This window comes from Rattus norvegicus, chromosome 8 (assembly GCF_021556685.1).
Source record: "Rattus norvegicus strain SHRSP/BbbUtx chromosome 8, alternate assembly SHRSP_T2T, whole genome shotgun sequence".
NCBI classification, from domain to species: Eukaryota; Metazoa; Chordata; class Mammalia; order Rodentia; family Muridae; genus Rattus; species Rattus norvegicus.
This window is the reverse complement of record NC_141541.1, coordinates 73,373,344-73,386,295: the sequence shown is the minus strand read 5'-3', so window position 1 is coordinate 73,386,295 and position 12,952 is coordinate 73,373,344. Positions and strand designations below refer to the sequence as shown.

General features: G+C 50.6%; 1 protein-coding gene and 1 pseudogene across 3 annotated transcripts in view; both read right to left on the bottom strand.

The window, feature by feature from the left end:
* Igdcc3 (immunoglobulin superfamily, DCC subclass, member 3) overlaps window positions 1-12,248 on the bottom strand; it is a 46,742-nt gene extending 34,494 nt beyond the window's left edge. For both annotated transcript variants that reach the window (NM_001372159.2, NM_001372161.2), the window contains 2 exon segments: window positions 8,811-9,116; window positions 11,986-12,248. In NM_001372159.2, coding sequence (NP_001359088.1) covers window positions 8,811-9,116; window positions 11,986-12,118 — 439 coding nt within the window. In that variant the 5' untranslated portion in view covers window positions 12,119-12,248.
* LOC134480195 (peptidyl-prolyl cis-trans isomerase NIMA-interacting 4-like) lies at window positions 2,998-3,431 on the bottom strand (annotated as a pseudogene). The gene has a single exon (XR_015627784.1). The product of XR_015627784.1 is annotated as a peptidyl-prolyl cis-trans isomerase NIMA-interacting 4-like (transcript).
* Window positions 12,249-12,952: the final 704 nt, after the last annotated feature.

The window sequence follows — 12,952 nt, the reverse complement described above, 5'->3', positions numbered from 1 at the left end:
AGTCTCTCTTCAAGACACACACACACACACACACACACACACACACACACACACACACACTCCAGCCTGCAGGAGCTCTGAAGAGGAGAGAGAAAGGCGATACAAGCAGGCCAGGAGTGAAAAAGTCCTTTCTCCCTAGGGGTGGGAAGGGGGCAGAGGGTTAAGGGGGGCTGGGGGCCTGTTTCATTTGCAGGCTGCAAATGCCTCTCCTATTCACGGGCCCACATTCCCAGCCCAGGCGCCTGGCCACTGACAATGAGGGGGCAGGAACAGAGAAGATTTGCACATTGTGTTTAAGGGGCCAGCTGGCTGCCTGCGACAGTGGAGCCAAGGTGTGGGAACCAGAAGTACTCAACTTCCACACTCGAGTCCTGCGGGTGGGGTGAGGGGCAGCCTTGGGCCCTGCACAGAGCCGGAGGCCTCCTTCCCAACAGGCCGAAGTGCCTGGGGCTGCAGGACACATCAGGTTAGAGAAGAAGGTCCAAAGCAGGACATCCAAGGCCCTTCTCATAGGAGCATCGGGCAATTGAGTGGGAGTCACACCCCATCTGGTGGGGCCCTCCGAGCTTAAGTTTCTCTAGAGAAGAGCAGCATCCACGATCCTGCCCTGTATGAACACAAGGCAGATCCATTCTTCACGTTCATGGCCTCTGTCCCTTGGAACTGTGCTACCAACCCAACAATTTCAGAAATGAAGGAAAGAGAGAGAGAGAGAGAGAGAGAGAGAGAGAGAGAGAGAGAGAGAGAGAAGAGAAGAGAAGAGAAAGAGAGAGAGAGAGAGAGAGAACACACTTTGAGCCCAGAAGACCACATGTTCATTTAGTTTTTACCAAGCTCCCCAGGCAGGGAATGTGAGAAATACAAAAACACCCGCCCCCCAGCTTAAAGTCTAGCTGAAGAGACAGATGGAGTGAGTAGCAGTTACTTAATGGTCCGAGCACCCACTGCCAAGGCTCTAACCTGAATGCCACAGACCACGACTGTTCCCAGCATAGGAGAAGAAGAAGAAAGGTCTGTAAGTTAAAGGACTGGGGAGGAACCGGGTGTGCCAAGGGCAAGAACGGACAGGGGAAAGGCGCCTCGGAGGCAGCTCTGCCCTGAGAACCTTACACAGAGCGAGGCCTGCACCACAGCCTCAGTGAGCTGTTCACATGCACAGGGCTCCTGGGGTCCCAAGAGGGCCTTTCCATTCCCCTTCTCTATCACCCCTCGAAACTTACTCAAGAGTGCCAAACAACGATCTACATGTGGGCTTGGGAGACAGTCTAGTCAGTAAAGTAGTTGCCTTGCAAGCATGAGGACCTGAGTTCAATTCCCAGAACCTGCTTGTAGAAAAAAAATAGACACATCAGTTCTAGTGCTAGGGAGGTGGATACAGGCAGAATCCTGGAGCTCTCTGCCCAGTCAGCCTGCCCTACCTTGAGAGCTCAAGGTCAGCGAGAGACTGTCTCACTACAACAAAGTGGGCTGGGTGTGGTAAGCCACATTTTGAATTCTGACACTAGGGAGGCAGAGGCAGGTGGATCTCAATGAGTTCGAGGCCAATCTGTTTTACACAGTAAGTTCCAGACCAGTCAAGAACACACAATCTTGTCTTTAAAAACAAAACAAAACAAAACAGAAAACCTCAAAGTGGATGGCACCTCAGAATGATACCCAAGACTGTCCTTACGCTTCTACACTCATATGTGCATACACATGCTCACGCACATGCACACACACACACACACACACACACACACACACGATTGGCAGGCAAGTAAAAGGCACTGACCCGCACCCACTTATCACATCATGACAGAGGTGAACTCCCAGTATGTCTACGTGTGGACACTCACCCACTGGTTGACACTTCAGCTTCAATGCCTGTTTCTTGCCCTGACAGTAACCAGATATGTGTGTGAAAAGCAGCGAGGACATTTCCTTGGGTCCCCTCACTGAGTTGCCTTTCAAGGAGAGTAGGAAAGCGTTAGTTTCACACCTGAGCTGGACAATCAATTTCCAGGGGATGAAGACCTTCACAAAGCTCCAGGGCTAAGACCCACTTCCACACCACCCATCCTTTACTCAGGGCCTTGTAAGTGCACTGAGTCTCCCACCAAGTGTCGTCCCCAGTAGCTCCTGCCCATACTTCTCCTGGCCCCACCTAAACATAGTTCCAGACTAAGCAATCATCAATCATGTGGAGAGGATGAGGTTGGCCTGCCTTCTCTCCCTCATGCCATCTTGAGAATGATTCAGCTCTTGCAAGTTCCAATGGGTCTGAACTCTTGGTTCCTTCCTAGGAATCACACCACAGCCAAGACTGGAGTCACAGCTCAGAAAAGTAATAGTTCATGTTTCTGGTTCCTCGTCAACAGTCTAGAGCCCGAGCTGTGGCCTGGGCTGAGCTCTTCATACGCATATCCTAAGGAATCTGGGGCTCCATGAGCTTAAGTGACTTGCACAAGGTCCCAAAGCCAGTGGGTAGTTGTGGGGCAAGGCCCACAGCCACCAAGCCCAGATCTGTTTGCCCTATCAGCCTACATCTGAACTCACTGTTAGGCCCGCCCAGCCTGGCTGGATTGTGGGCATAATGTTTTTGTAGACTGTGTAAAGTTTACCCTTGTGCTATTCAAATGCTGATTTCTCTGCCCTCAGATCTTGTTTCCGTCTGGACTCGACATTGTAATGTGTATACCAAGAATCCCTTGCCTTAGGTTTGTTTAAACAGTTCTTACCATTTATTCTCTGCCTTGTCAATAAATGCTGATCACCCAATGGGCTGGGCAGAATAGAAAATAAGCCGGGACATCTGTCAGCCAGAGGAAGGAGAATGGGGAGAGAGGGAGATTCAGATGAGCCAGGAGAATGGAGGATTTGGAGCCATGAAGAAGGGGTCCAGAGAGAGGTCACAGAAACACACCTGAAGCCCAAAGAGCCAGATCAATAATAATATGTGAATCTCATGGGATGGGGCTGGGAGGAGACAGATTAACATAGGAGATTGAGGTACAGTTTTTTTTTCAGTCTTTCACGTGATTTTATTTTCTCCCTTCAACCATAATAATATGATATCTAAATTTTGTCTTAACGGGTGGGTCTGTAAACACAGGCTTATCCATCCCACTTACAGGCAAGGCAAAGGCTGCTTCTTGAAATGGCCCCACCATGGATCCTCTGGTTATCCAACCCAAGTCACCCCCTTGTCTGGCTTTATCCTCACTGTATTGGGTGGCCACTTCACTGAATCTCATCCCAGACTTTAGCTTTTCCATGGCTTCCATGATTTTCCTATGTTTTTCACATAGAATGTGTCTGACCTTTACTGCATTGCCACCACCTTTAGGACCCTGAGACTTCTTGTCAGCACTGTCACTCCCAGAGGCTGCACCTCCTTTCCCTTCCCAGAACCACTTTTCCTCTTCGGCGGCATCTCTTAAGCTTGCCGTTGAACCTGAGGTACAGTTTTAAATATATCTTAGTTTTTCTGTGTGGTTCTTGGGGACCAGCATAAGGTAAAGAACTATAGCTGTTGGATTAATGCACTGCTAATATTTCTATTAAAGATAATTCATTAACACCTGATAAGTATGCATCTGGCATAGTGGACAACACCTACCACTATCCAAGATACTTGTTTTCCTAGGCATCAAGCCCTTTATTCTACCACCTCAAAGAGTGTTCCCAGAGCCTAGATACCTTGAGGGGAGGGATTGTGGCTTTTGTCCAAATGGGTATACAGTGACTCAAAAGGGTTAAGCAACCTTTGCTCAGGGCCTCTGGTGAGTGAGTGGCAGAGTTGGTTCAAGCCTGCCCAGCCTCTGCCCTTGAAGCCCTGGCTCTATGGACTTCACTAGGCCACCTGCAGTTTCTCAAAACTAGAAAGTATGCTGTGAGATTATGATGTCCATTGTGGGTCAGCAGCATTGACATCACTTGGGCTCTTATTAGATGCAGAAACTCAAGCCTTGTCTAGATGCTTAGATTCAAAATCATACCTTACCAACATCCTCCCCCTGCTCCCTGGGGGGCTTGTCAGGAAGGGTTCAACTTGGGGAATCCTGCACATGATCACAGGGTGTCTCTCTTTTATTTCCTCATGCGATCGGGACCAAGAATCAAGAGGCAGGATGGAGAGCTTCTACTGGAGGGCAGAGAGCTAGGAACAGATAGATCCCTGACTACCTCTTAAGACTGGCCTGCATCCCGCCTTTTTAAACTCTTATCTTATATGTACGAATGTTTTGCCTGCCTGCATGTCCCTGTAGCACATCTGTGCCTAAGGAAGCCAGAAGAAGCATTATGCTCTCTGGGACTGGAGTTTAGGACGCACTGGTCCTTGTGGCTCTCCTTCATAGTGGGATGATATGTATACATGTGTCATGGTGCAGGAGATTCAGCCAAGGGAACACAAACTCCACATCAGCAACTCTCAGTTTTCAACCCTCATGCTGTTAGCCTGTGAGACAGCAAGGCAGAGAGTCCAAGACTCCTGAGATCATGAACTTGGGAGCTTAGAACCTGATCCCCAACTGAGGTTCCAGGGCCAAACCAGCTTATAGCAGAGCCCAGCCTTGGGCAGAAGTGGACAGAGTGCCCTCTGTCCTAGAGCTTGGCTGCCTCAGCAGTCCTGCCTGTAAGCAGTGCAAACAAGCTTACTCCTACCCAGCCAAACCCCATGGAGTTCACAGGAGAAGCCGGGGTCCTAGGGGCCACTCACATCTTTCATGAAGCCACTGCACTCCTCTCCCCCCACATCATACAACATCTGCAGTGCCAGCAGGTAGGGCCAGGGTATGGAGGAAACCCAGACTGACAGTCAGCTTTGGAGCTTTGGGGGGACATCAGCCTGTGAAGTGGAGTGATGGAACTGGGGCCAAAGCAAGTCCCCACAGGGCACAGATTTAGAAGGGGGAGGAAGAGTATATATATCAGACCAACACTCAGAGTCACCTCCCTTAGCTTTTCTGGGACCCCGAAAAATTAGCCTCAGAATTGAAAGAAACAAAACCTTTTTTTTTTTTTTTTTTGAGACAAGGTCTCTTTAATTAGCCTTGGGTGTCCTGGAACTTACTATATAGACCAGACTGAATTCACTAATATAGACCAGGCTGGCCTTGAACTCACAGAGGTCTATCAAAAAGGCCAGAAAGGTGTGAACTACCATGCCCAGGTCAAACAAAATATCTTAAGAGTTAACATCACCCACAGGAAAACACATTTAGTAGTAGGGAAATGGCTCACACTGGTCACACTGGTGAGGACCTGAGAGGTCAGCTCTCCAGAACCAATGTAAAAAGCTGGACCAGGGCTGGGGAGGTGGAGGCAGCAGGATCCCTGGGGCTTGCTGGCCAGTGGTCTAGCTAAACCCTCGAGCTCTGAGTTCAACGAGAGACACTATTTTAAACAGTAAGGCCCATAGTGATTGAGGAGAACATGACATCAACTTCTGTCCTCCACACATATTCACATCCCCTCATATGTGTACATACATGAACATGCACACTCATACACACAATGAGGTTAACCTAGTATGTCTAAATCCTTGCATTTTATTCCCAACATTAAAAAAAGAAAAAACACATCCTCCACACACACACACCCCCCACAGCTCCTTTCTTTCCTGAGCCTTTACCTCCCAGGATCCTTTGTGGTGATGCAAAGACCCAACTGGCCTCTACTTTTCTGCACTAAAACAGTTGATGACATGTGGAAGGACTCATGACCCTCCAGGTTATCACTGCCATCCAGAAGACAGTGGATGGCCACTCTGGAAGCTGTGGTGTGATGTTTGTAGGGCTGCCCATAACATCATCCCTGTGCCCACTGGCACTGCCAAGACTGTGGGCAAGGTTATCTCAGACCTGAATGGGAAGCTCACTTTCATGACTTTCTATGTTTCTACCCCCAGTGTGTCTATTGTGGATCTGACATGCCACATGGAGAGAGTTGCCAAGTACGATGAAAAATCAAGGTGGTAAAGGGGCCTGGAGAGATGGCTCAGTGGTTAAAAGCACTGACTGCTCTTCCAGAGGTCCTGAGTTCAAATCCCAGCAACCACATGGTGGCTCACAGCCATCTGTAATGGGATCCTGTGCTCTCTTCTGGTGTGTCTGAAGACAGCTACAGTGTACTTACATATAATTAATAAATAAATAAATAAATAAATAAATAAATCTTTAAAAAAGAAAAAAGGGGGCTGGAGAGATGGCTCAGTGGTTAAGAGCACTGACTGCTCTTCCAGAGATCCTGAGTTCAATTCCCAGCAACCACATGGTAGCTCTGTAATGGGGTCTGATGCCCTCTTCTGGTGTGTCTGAAGACAGCTACAGTGTACTCATACATGTAAAGGGAATATAAATAATTCTTTAAAAAAAAAAAAAAGGAAGGTGGTAAAGCAGGCAAGGGCTCACTAAAGGACATCCTTCACTACACCAAGGGCCAGTTTGTTCTCTAAGCCTTTAATAGAGACACCCACCCTTCCACCTTTGATGGTAGGGCTGGCATTGTTCTCAAGGATAACATTATAATCTCATTTCCTGGTATGAAAATGGATACGGCTACAGCAATAGAGTGGTGGACTTCATGATGGACCTCATGGCCTACACATGGCCTCCAAGAAGTAAGAAGCCTGGGACTACACACTCCTACAAGAATAGGGAGAAAGAAGGGGTTGGGGATTTGGCTCAGTGGTAGAGTGCTTGCCTAGCAAGCGCAAGGCCCTGGGTTCGGTCCCCAGCTCTGAAAAAAAAAGAACAAAAAAAAAAAAAAAAAAAAGAATAGGGAGAAAGATAGGAGTTCCTGTCCAAACTCAGCCCCCACCAAATAAAAAAAAATCCTGAGCACCCATTCAAGACCCACAGAAGAATTGGGGGGCTTAGAGAGCCCTACTTTCTTGAATACCATCAATAAAATTCGCTGTACCCAATGAATTATTGATTGAATGAATGAATGAATGAATGAATGAATGAAACAGGCCATGGAGGTAGGCAGTTTTTCTCCCCGGGAAGTTTCATTCCTCCCATCCCCAGACTCCAGGTCTTCCTCTGGTTCCCACTCACACATCCTGCCATCTGCTCAGAGGCCACATCAGTCTCCCTAGCCTGGTGGAGAGGGCCAGCACCAGAAGTGATTCCCATCTCCAAGCCCAGGGCTGCTTCCCAGCAAGCTCCATATGGGGGCCTGGATCAGTCTTCCTCAGAACAAAGGGGGCATCCTCAGCCCAGCATGAGGGCTCCTGCCCGGAACAATTCATCACTCACCAGCCTGTTCAAAGTAACAGTGCAAATGTCCCCTGAGTCAGGAAGGGACTTGTCAGCGTTCAGAGGGAAGGAGGCAGCATGCCATAGCTTAAGCGGGAGGGTACAGAGTTCAGGTTGCCCAGGCTGCAGTCTGGCTCTTCTGCCTCCCAGAATGTCACCACTGAATCCCACCCTCCTCCAGGCCCAGATGTCTCTTCTCTAAAAGGAGAATGTTACCACATGTCTCCCTCAGTCATTGTGAAGATTCAATGAAATAAGTCATAAAGCATTCTGGGTACCCTGCATACAGCAAGTACTAAATAAATGTTGGCTAGCGTTGTTACCAAAGCCAAAGCAGCTTTTTAAGGAAGAGTCGCCTCCCTGAAGTACAGAGATCTAGGACAGAGAACACTGGCCACTGGCCTCAACTCTTGCTGTTTTTCAAGAAGTCTCCCTCCCTCCCTCCCTCCCTCCCTCCCTCCCTCCCTCCCTCCCTCTCTCCCTCCCCCCTCCCTCCCTCCCTTCCTCCCTTCCTTCCTTCCTACTTTCTTCCTGCTCATCCAATAAATCTCTTCCTGACATCTGTGTGTCTGTCTGTTGTCTGTCTATTTATTCAGTGTATGCTTAAGAGGGACATGCATGAGTATGTGTGTGTTTGTGTGTGTGCACATGAGTGTATGTGTGTGCATGTGCGTGTATGTGGAGGCCAGAGGTCAATTTCAGGTGTCTTCCTCAGCAACAATGACATCTTGTTTCTCTCCTTGGCACTTAAGGCTTGCTAATTCAACTGCGCTGGCTGGACAGTGGGCTTCAGGAATCCTCCTGTCTCCAGTTCCCCAGCACTAGGACTCAGGTTGTTACTACCACACCCGGCTTTTTATAAGGGTTCTAGGGATTAGACTCAGGCCCTCAAGCTTGTGCTGTAAGTATTTTGCCAACTAAGCTGTTTCCCAAGCACCTACTGTATGTTTTTGCTGTTTTGTTTTTAAAGAAAAATTTTGACCAGTTTGAGGATTCATTACGGGCATAGTGAAGTCTTTTTTTTTTTTTTTTTTTTTTGTTCTTTTTTTCGGAGCTGGGGACCGAACCCAGGGCCTTGCGCTTGCTAGGCAAGTGCTCTACCGCTGAGCTAAATCCCCAACCCCTCAGAATCTTTCAAAGTTAACCTATAATTAAATTTTTCATGTCATTAAAATGCCCCTTCAAAAATCTAAGTGCCCCCACAGAATAAGGCAAATGTTTCTATGTTTAAACACCAGAACCATATTCAGTGGACCAAGACGTTTGTGTACGACATACTCGGGAAAACTTTCATAAGCTGAACGACGACACGGATGAGGCCCTGCCTCTAGCCTGTGAGCCTTTGGCTTCATTCTTGTCAGTTTACATTCCAGTCACGGAAAAAGAGCACATGACATATCTGTGCCATCCAAAATCACCACTGTGCCACCTGTCAACTGAGCCAATCTACAAAGTGTGTTCTTTTCAGCTTTAGAAAATGAGGCTCCTCCCTCGCCCTCAAGATGCAGGCTGACCTTGGTCACCAGCCTGGGTTATGGAGAGGGAAAAGAGAGACAATGTACTTACTTGCAACCTGGATACGAGCCTTCCGACTGACCAGCAGCCCAAAGCGGTTCTGAGCCACACATTCATAGTCGCCCTCATCTGACGGGCTCTCTCCCTGCTCCAGCCTGAGGTGGTGGATCAGCAAGGAGCCATTGGCCAGTAGGGTGGTGTGGGTGTCCTCAGGCAGCTCCGCTCCATTCTTCCTCCAGGAGACTTGCACTGGAGGGCTGCCCTCTACTTTGCAGCCCAGCATGATGGGCTGTCCAAGGTTTGCAATATCATCATTTGGCTCCACGGAAAATGCCAGCTCAGCAGAATGGCCCAGACCTGGATTAGGGAAGGGGAAATGGAAAGAAAAGACATGAGCATGGAGAGTACACACAACCAGGAAGAACTCCGTACCCAGAGATGTCCAGTTCATGGTCCCACGTACCCGCCGCGTGCCTGTGGTGCATCTGTCAGCTTAGTACAAGTCCCCATTATACAAGGAAACTTCATGTACTACAAACGCCATCTTGTGCAGTGTTTTATTTAAATCCATCCACTGCAGGTGAGTGAATACTGTTTACACCACTCGCTCTTTCACAAATAAGAAAACCGAAACCTGGTGATGATGTTTGGTGACTTGCCCAGGACCTCACAATTGGTCTTTGGAAATCTGAGTCTTGGAGGACTGGAGAGATGGCTCAATGATTACAAACACTGCTGCTCTTCCAGAGGACTCAGGTTCAATTTCCAGCACCGCCATGGGGACACAGCACCTATCTGTATCCAGTCTCGAGGATCTGATGCCCTCTACTGGCCCCCATGGGAGCCAGGCATGGAGGTGCACCAGCAGGTGAGGAAGAAAAACACCCATGAAGGTAAAATGAACTAAATGTTTTTTGTTTTTTAAATCAGAGTCTCAAAAGCAAGATTGATTCCAACACTCTGCTTCCACTCTCACGATCACCCTGCACTGAGGCTCACAGACTTTCGGAATGTAGTCTTAAAAATTCAGTGCAATCCCAGCTTCCCCTCATCAACTATTTAAATGAAGGAACAGCAATGTGGCTTGTGTCATACAGTTGCTTGACATGATTAACAAGAGAGCACTGCAGAAAATTAAAATCCCTAAGCGACGAGAAGGGCGGAGATGTAGCTCATTTGGTAGCATGTTTGGCTCACATGCATAAAACCCTGGTTTCCTTCCCCAGAACTGAAACCCAACATGGTTGCAAGGGTGGGGCGGAGGTACGAGGACCAAGAATTAAAGCGGGTGGCATCTTGGCTTTTCACAAACAATGGAGACAAAGATGTCCCCTCACTGTGAATTAAAAGGAAAAAGTCTTGTGTGGGGCATATGCTTTTTTTTTTTTTTTTTTGGTTCTTTTTTTTTTCGGAGCTGGGGACCGAACCCAGGGCCTTGCACTTCCTAGGCAAGCGCTCTACCACTGAGCTAAATCCCCAACCCCGGGGCATACATTTTTAATCTAGGGACTCAGGAGGCAGAGGCAGGTAGATCTCTGAGTCCCAAGCCAGCCTGGGTTACAGAGGAAAGTCCAGACAGCCTCACAAAGAAACCCTGTCTCAAAAAACAAGCAAACAAACAAAAAAACCTAAAAAGTGGAGTGAGATAGAAATAAATCAGGTTTCCATTTGCTGGTAAAACTATCAGCGACTTGGTCCAATGCCTGCAAAGGGGCCCCAGGTATGGACCCAGTATTCAGGCTGTGTGTGGCCCGTCCCCCTAAACCCAGGCTCTGGGTGTTGCTCTTTTGGCCTTTGTTATACGGAGAGTTGGGGAATAGTAAACATCAATTTACATTTCCCAAATTTAGCAGAAAGCTCTTGTATACCTAGACTCTTCACTCCCAGGTAACCTCAGAATAAAAATGAGCAGGCGGGAGGCAGGTGTGGGAGGGATAGACTCAGGGCCCATCTACAGTGGTTGGATTTAAGGGAAACACTGCACAGGATGGCATTTGATGAAGGAATAGGCACTCATGCCAGAGGTGACAGCAAGTCTCTCCAGCAAGCAATTTATCTGATCGGTTATGCCTTCACTCCAAGAGGAATGAGCCCTCCTGGTCTAAAGGGGCGGGCACTGAGCCCCCTCCTCCCATTTCCAGGGAATTAGTGATCCTGGACCAGGCTCCTCCCTCGCAGACTCAAACCCTTCCCTGCTGGGTGAGACCTAGTCAGGGTGGAGGGTCTAGGCATCGCTACCACTGTAGGATAAGGACAGTTTAAGACGTTTGAGGCTCACACTCTTTCAAATCCTTCGCATCCTCCACGAATCCTAAGTTTGAGCCGCCTCCTCCCCCAATTCAACCCCGCTGCAGCTACAGGGGATAAAGTTTCTCTCGGGTGTACATGCAATATTTTGCTTTTGGAGAAGGAAGGGAGGAAAGCGAATTGTCCAAATGTGTGTTGCCTGAGAAGGACTTGAGAAAGAGGAGGGCTTGGATCCACACCCGTCTTGGGTGAGATGAATCTTTTACAGTCCAAGAGGAAGCGACGGGTGGCCAGGCGAACCAGGACAGGGACTCTTAGCTCCCTCGGGGAAGGGCGGGGTCCTGGGTAGCAGCGCTGGCAGGCGCTTGCCCTAGGCTACAACACCTCTCCTCCAGCTCTCCCACCTCTTGCCAGGGTCGTCCATTCCGCCCACCGGGAATCATTCCTTCCTCCTCCTTGAATTCCCTGGAACCCAGTCCTAGCTCTAAACCCTAAGGGATGCCTTCTCTGCTCAACGCAGGCGAACCCCGATCCTGGGACCCTGATCTGCTGCTTCCGGCTTCGTTCGCCTCGGGCTACTCAGGGTCCCCAGCAGGGCTCTGCGCACCGGGGATCGCCTTCCTCTGTTGGGACTCGTCCGCTTTTTCTCCTCGGGCTTGTTTCCTCCAATCCGCAATGCCAGCCTGCCTTCCCAACTCCCGCTTTGCCCCGCTCCCAGCTCCTCTGGTCCAGAACCGGGGTCCTGCCCTGAACCCATCCTGAGCCCCGGAGGCGCAGAGAAAGAGCCCCGGCCCTCTCTCGGGATTCTCCCCCCTAATCTCCCGCAGTCCTTCAAACTACTGGCAGCCCAGGCGGAGTGGGTTTCCCGGTGCCCGCAGCGCGCTGTCCCGCCAGGTCCCTCCAGCACGCGCTCCTAGCACAGGTCCCCGCGGTGTCCCGGGGTCCGCCCCTCTCGCCTGCGTCCTGAGTCCCGGCTCACCCAGGCTTGGCACAGGTAGCGGCAACAGTAGCAGCAGCAGCAGCGGCAGCAGCGGCGGCAGCAAAGGCGGCAGAAGCCGGGGCCGGCGCAGCGCGGGCGGGCGGCGCGGGGACGCGGTGCGCGGCTCAGCCATCGGTCTCTCGGTCCGCTGGGCTCGGCTACGCGCGGCGCTGCTCGGGCGGGGGTCGGGGGAGTCTCACGGGCTCACAGGGTCCCGCGGGGCCGGCCCCGGGGCCGGGGCCGGGGCTCTGGCCCGGGCCGAGCCCGAGCGGCGGGAGGCTGGGGCCGCATGCCGGCCTTAGCGGGGATCGGGTATCACCGAGAGCGCCGCTTGCGCCATCTTGCACCCACCGCGGCGATCTGTCAGCCGCGCCCGGGGTGCGCGCTCCGCACTCCGCCCGCGCCCGCACCGCCCTCCTCCTCTGCCCGCCGCCCCCCCCTTTCCTCCCCTCCTCCCAACCCCCTCTCCCCGGAGGCCGGGTCTGGGGAACAAAAGAGCCGGCGAGCGCTTTAAGCGGCCGGACATTCCCGGCTGCGCAGCGGACGCGCCCCCTGCGCTTTGAACTGCAGCGGGAGCTGCCGCGGCGACCCGGGCTGCAGTAGGGTATCCGCTCCTCGTGGTCCGTCCGGACTTGAGGATCTGGGAAAGTAAAGACTGTGAAAGAGGGTCCCGGCTGCGGAAAAACAAGCAAAGCTGAGGGGTTTTCTTTCCTCGTTCTCTTTGCGGTGCCCTTTTCACTAGGTCCAACTCTCTGTTTTAAAGACAATTCTCTTAAAACTGCTCAAAGTTGTCAGAGATTCGGTATTCTCTAGGTTTCTTGTCCTATTCAAGGGTTAGGTCGTGTAGCTTCAAGACTAGCCTCTCAAGATTGAATAAGTTAGGGCACTCCGGTAGGTGATCTGGGAAGAGCAACCCTAACACGACAATAAGAATCCCATAGAAACCTCACTCAGTTCTGCCTGCTGT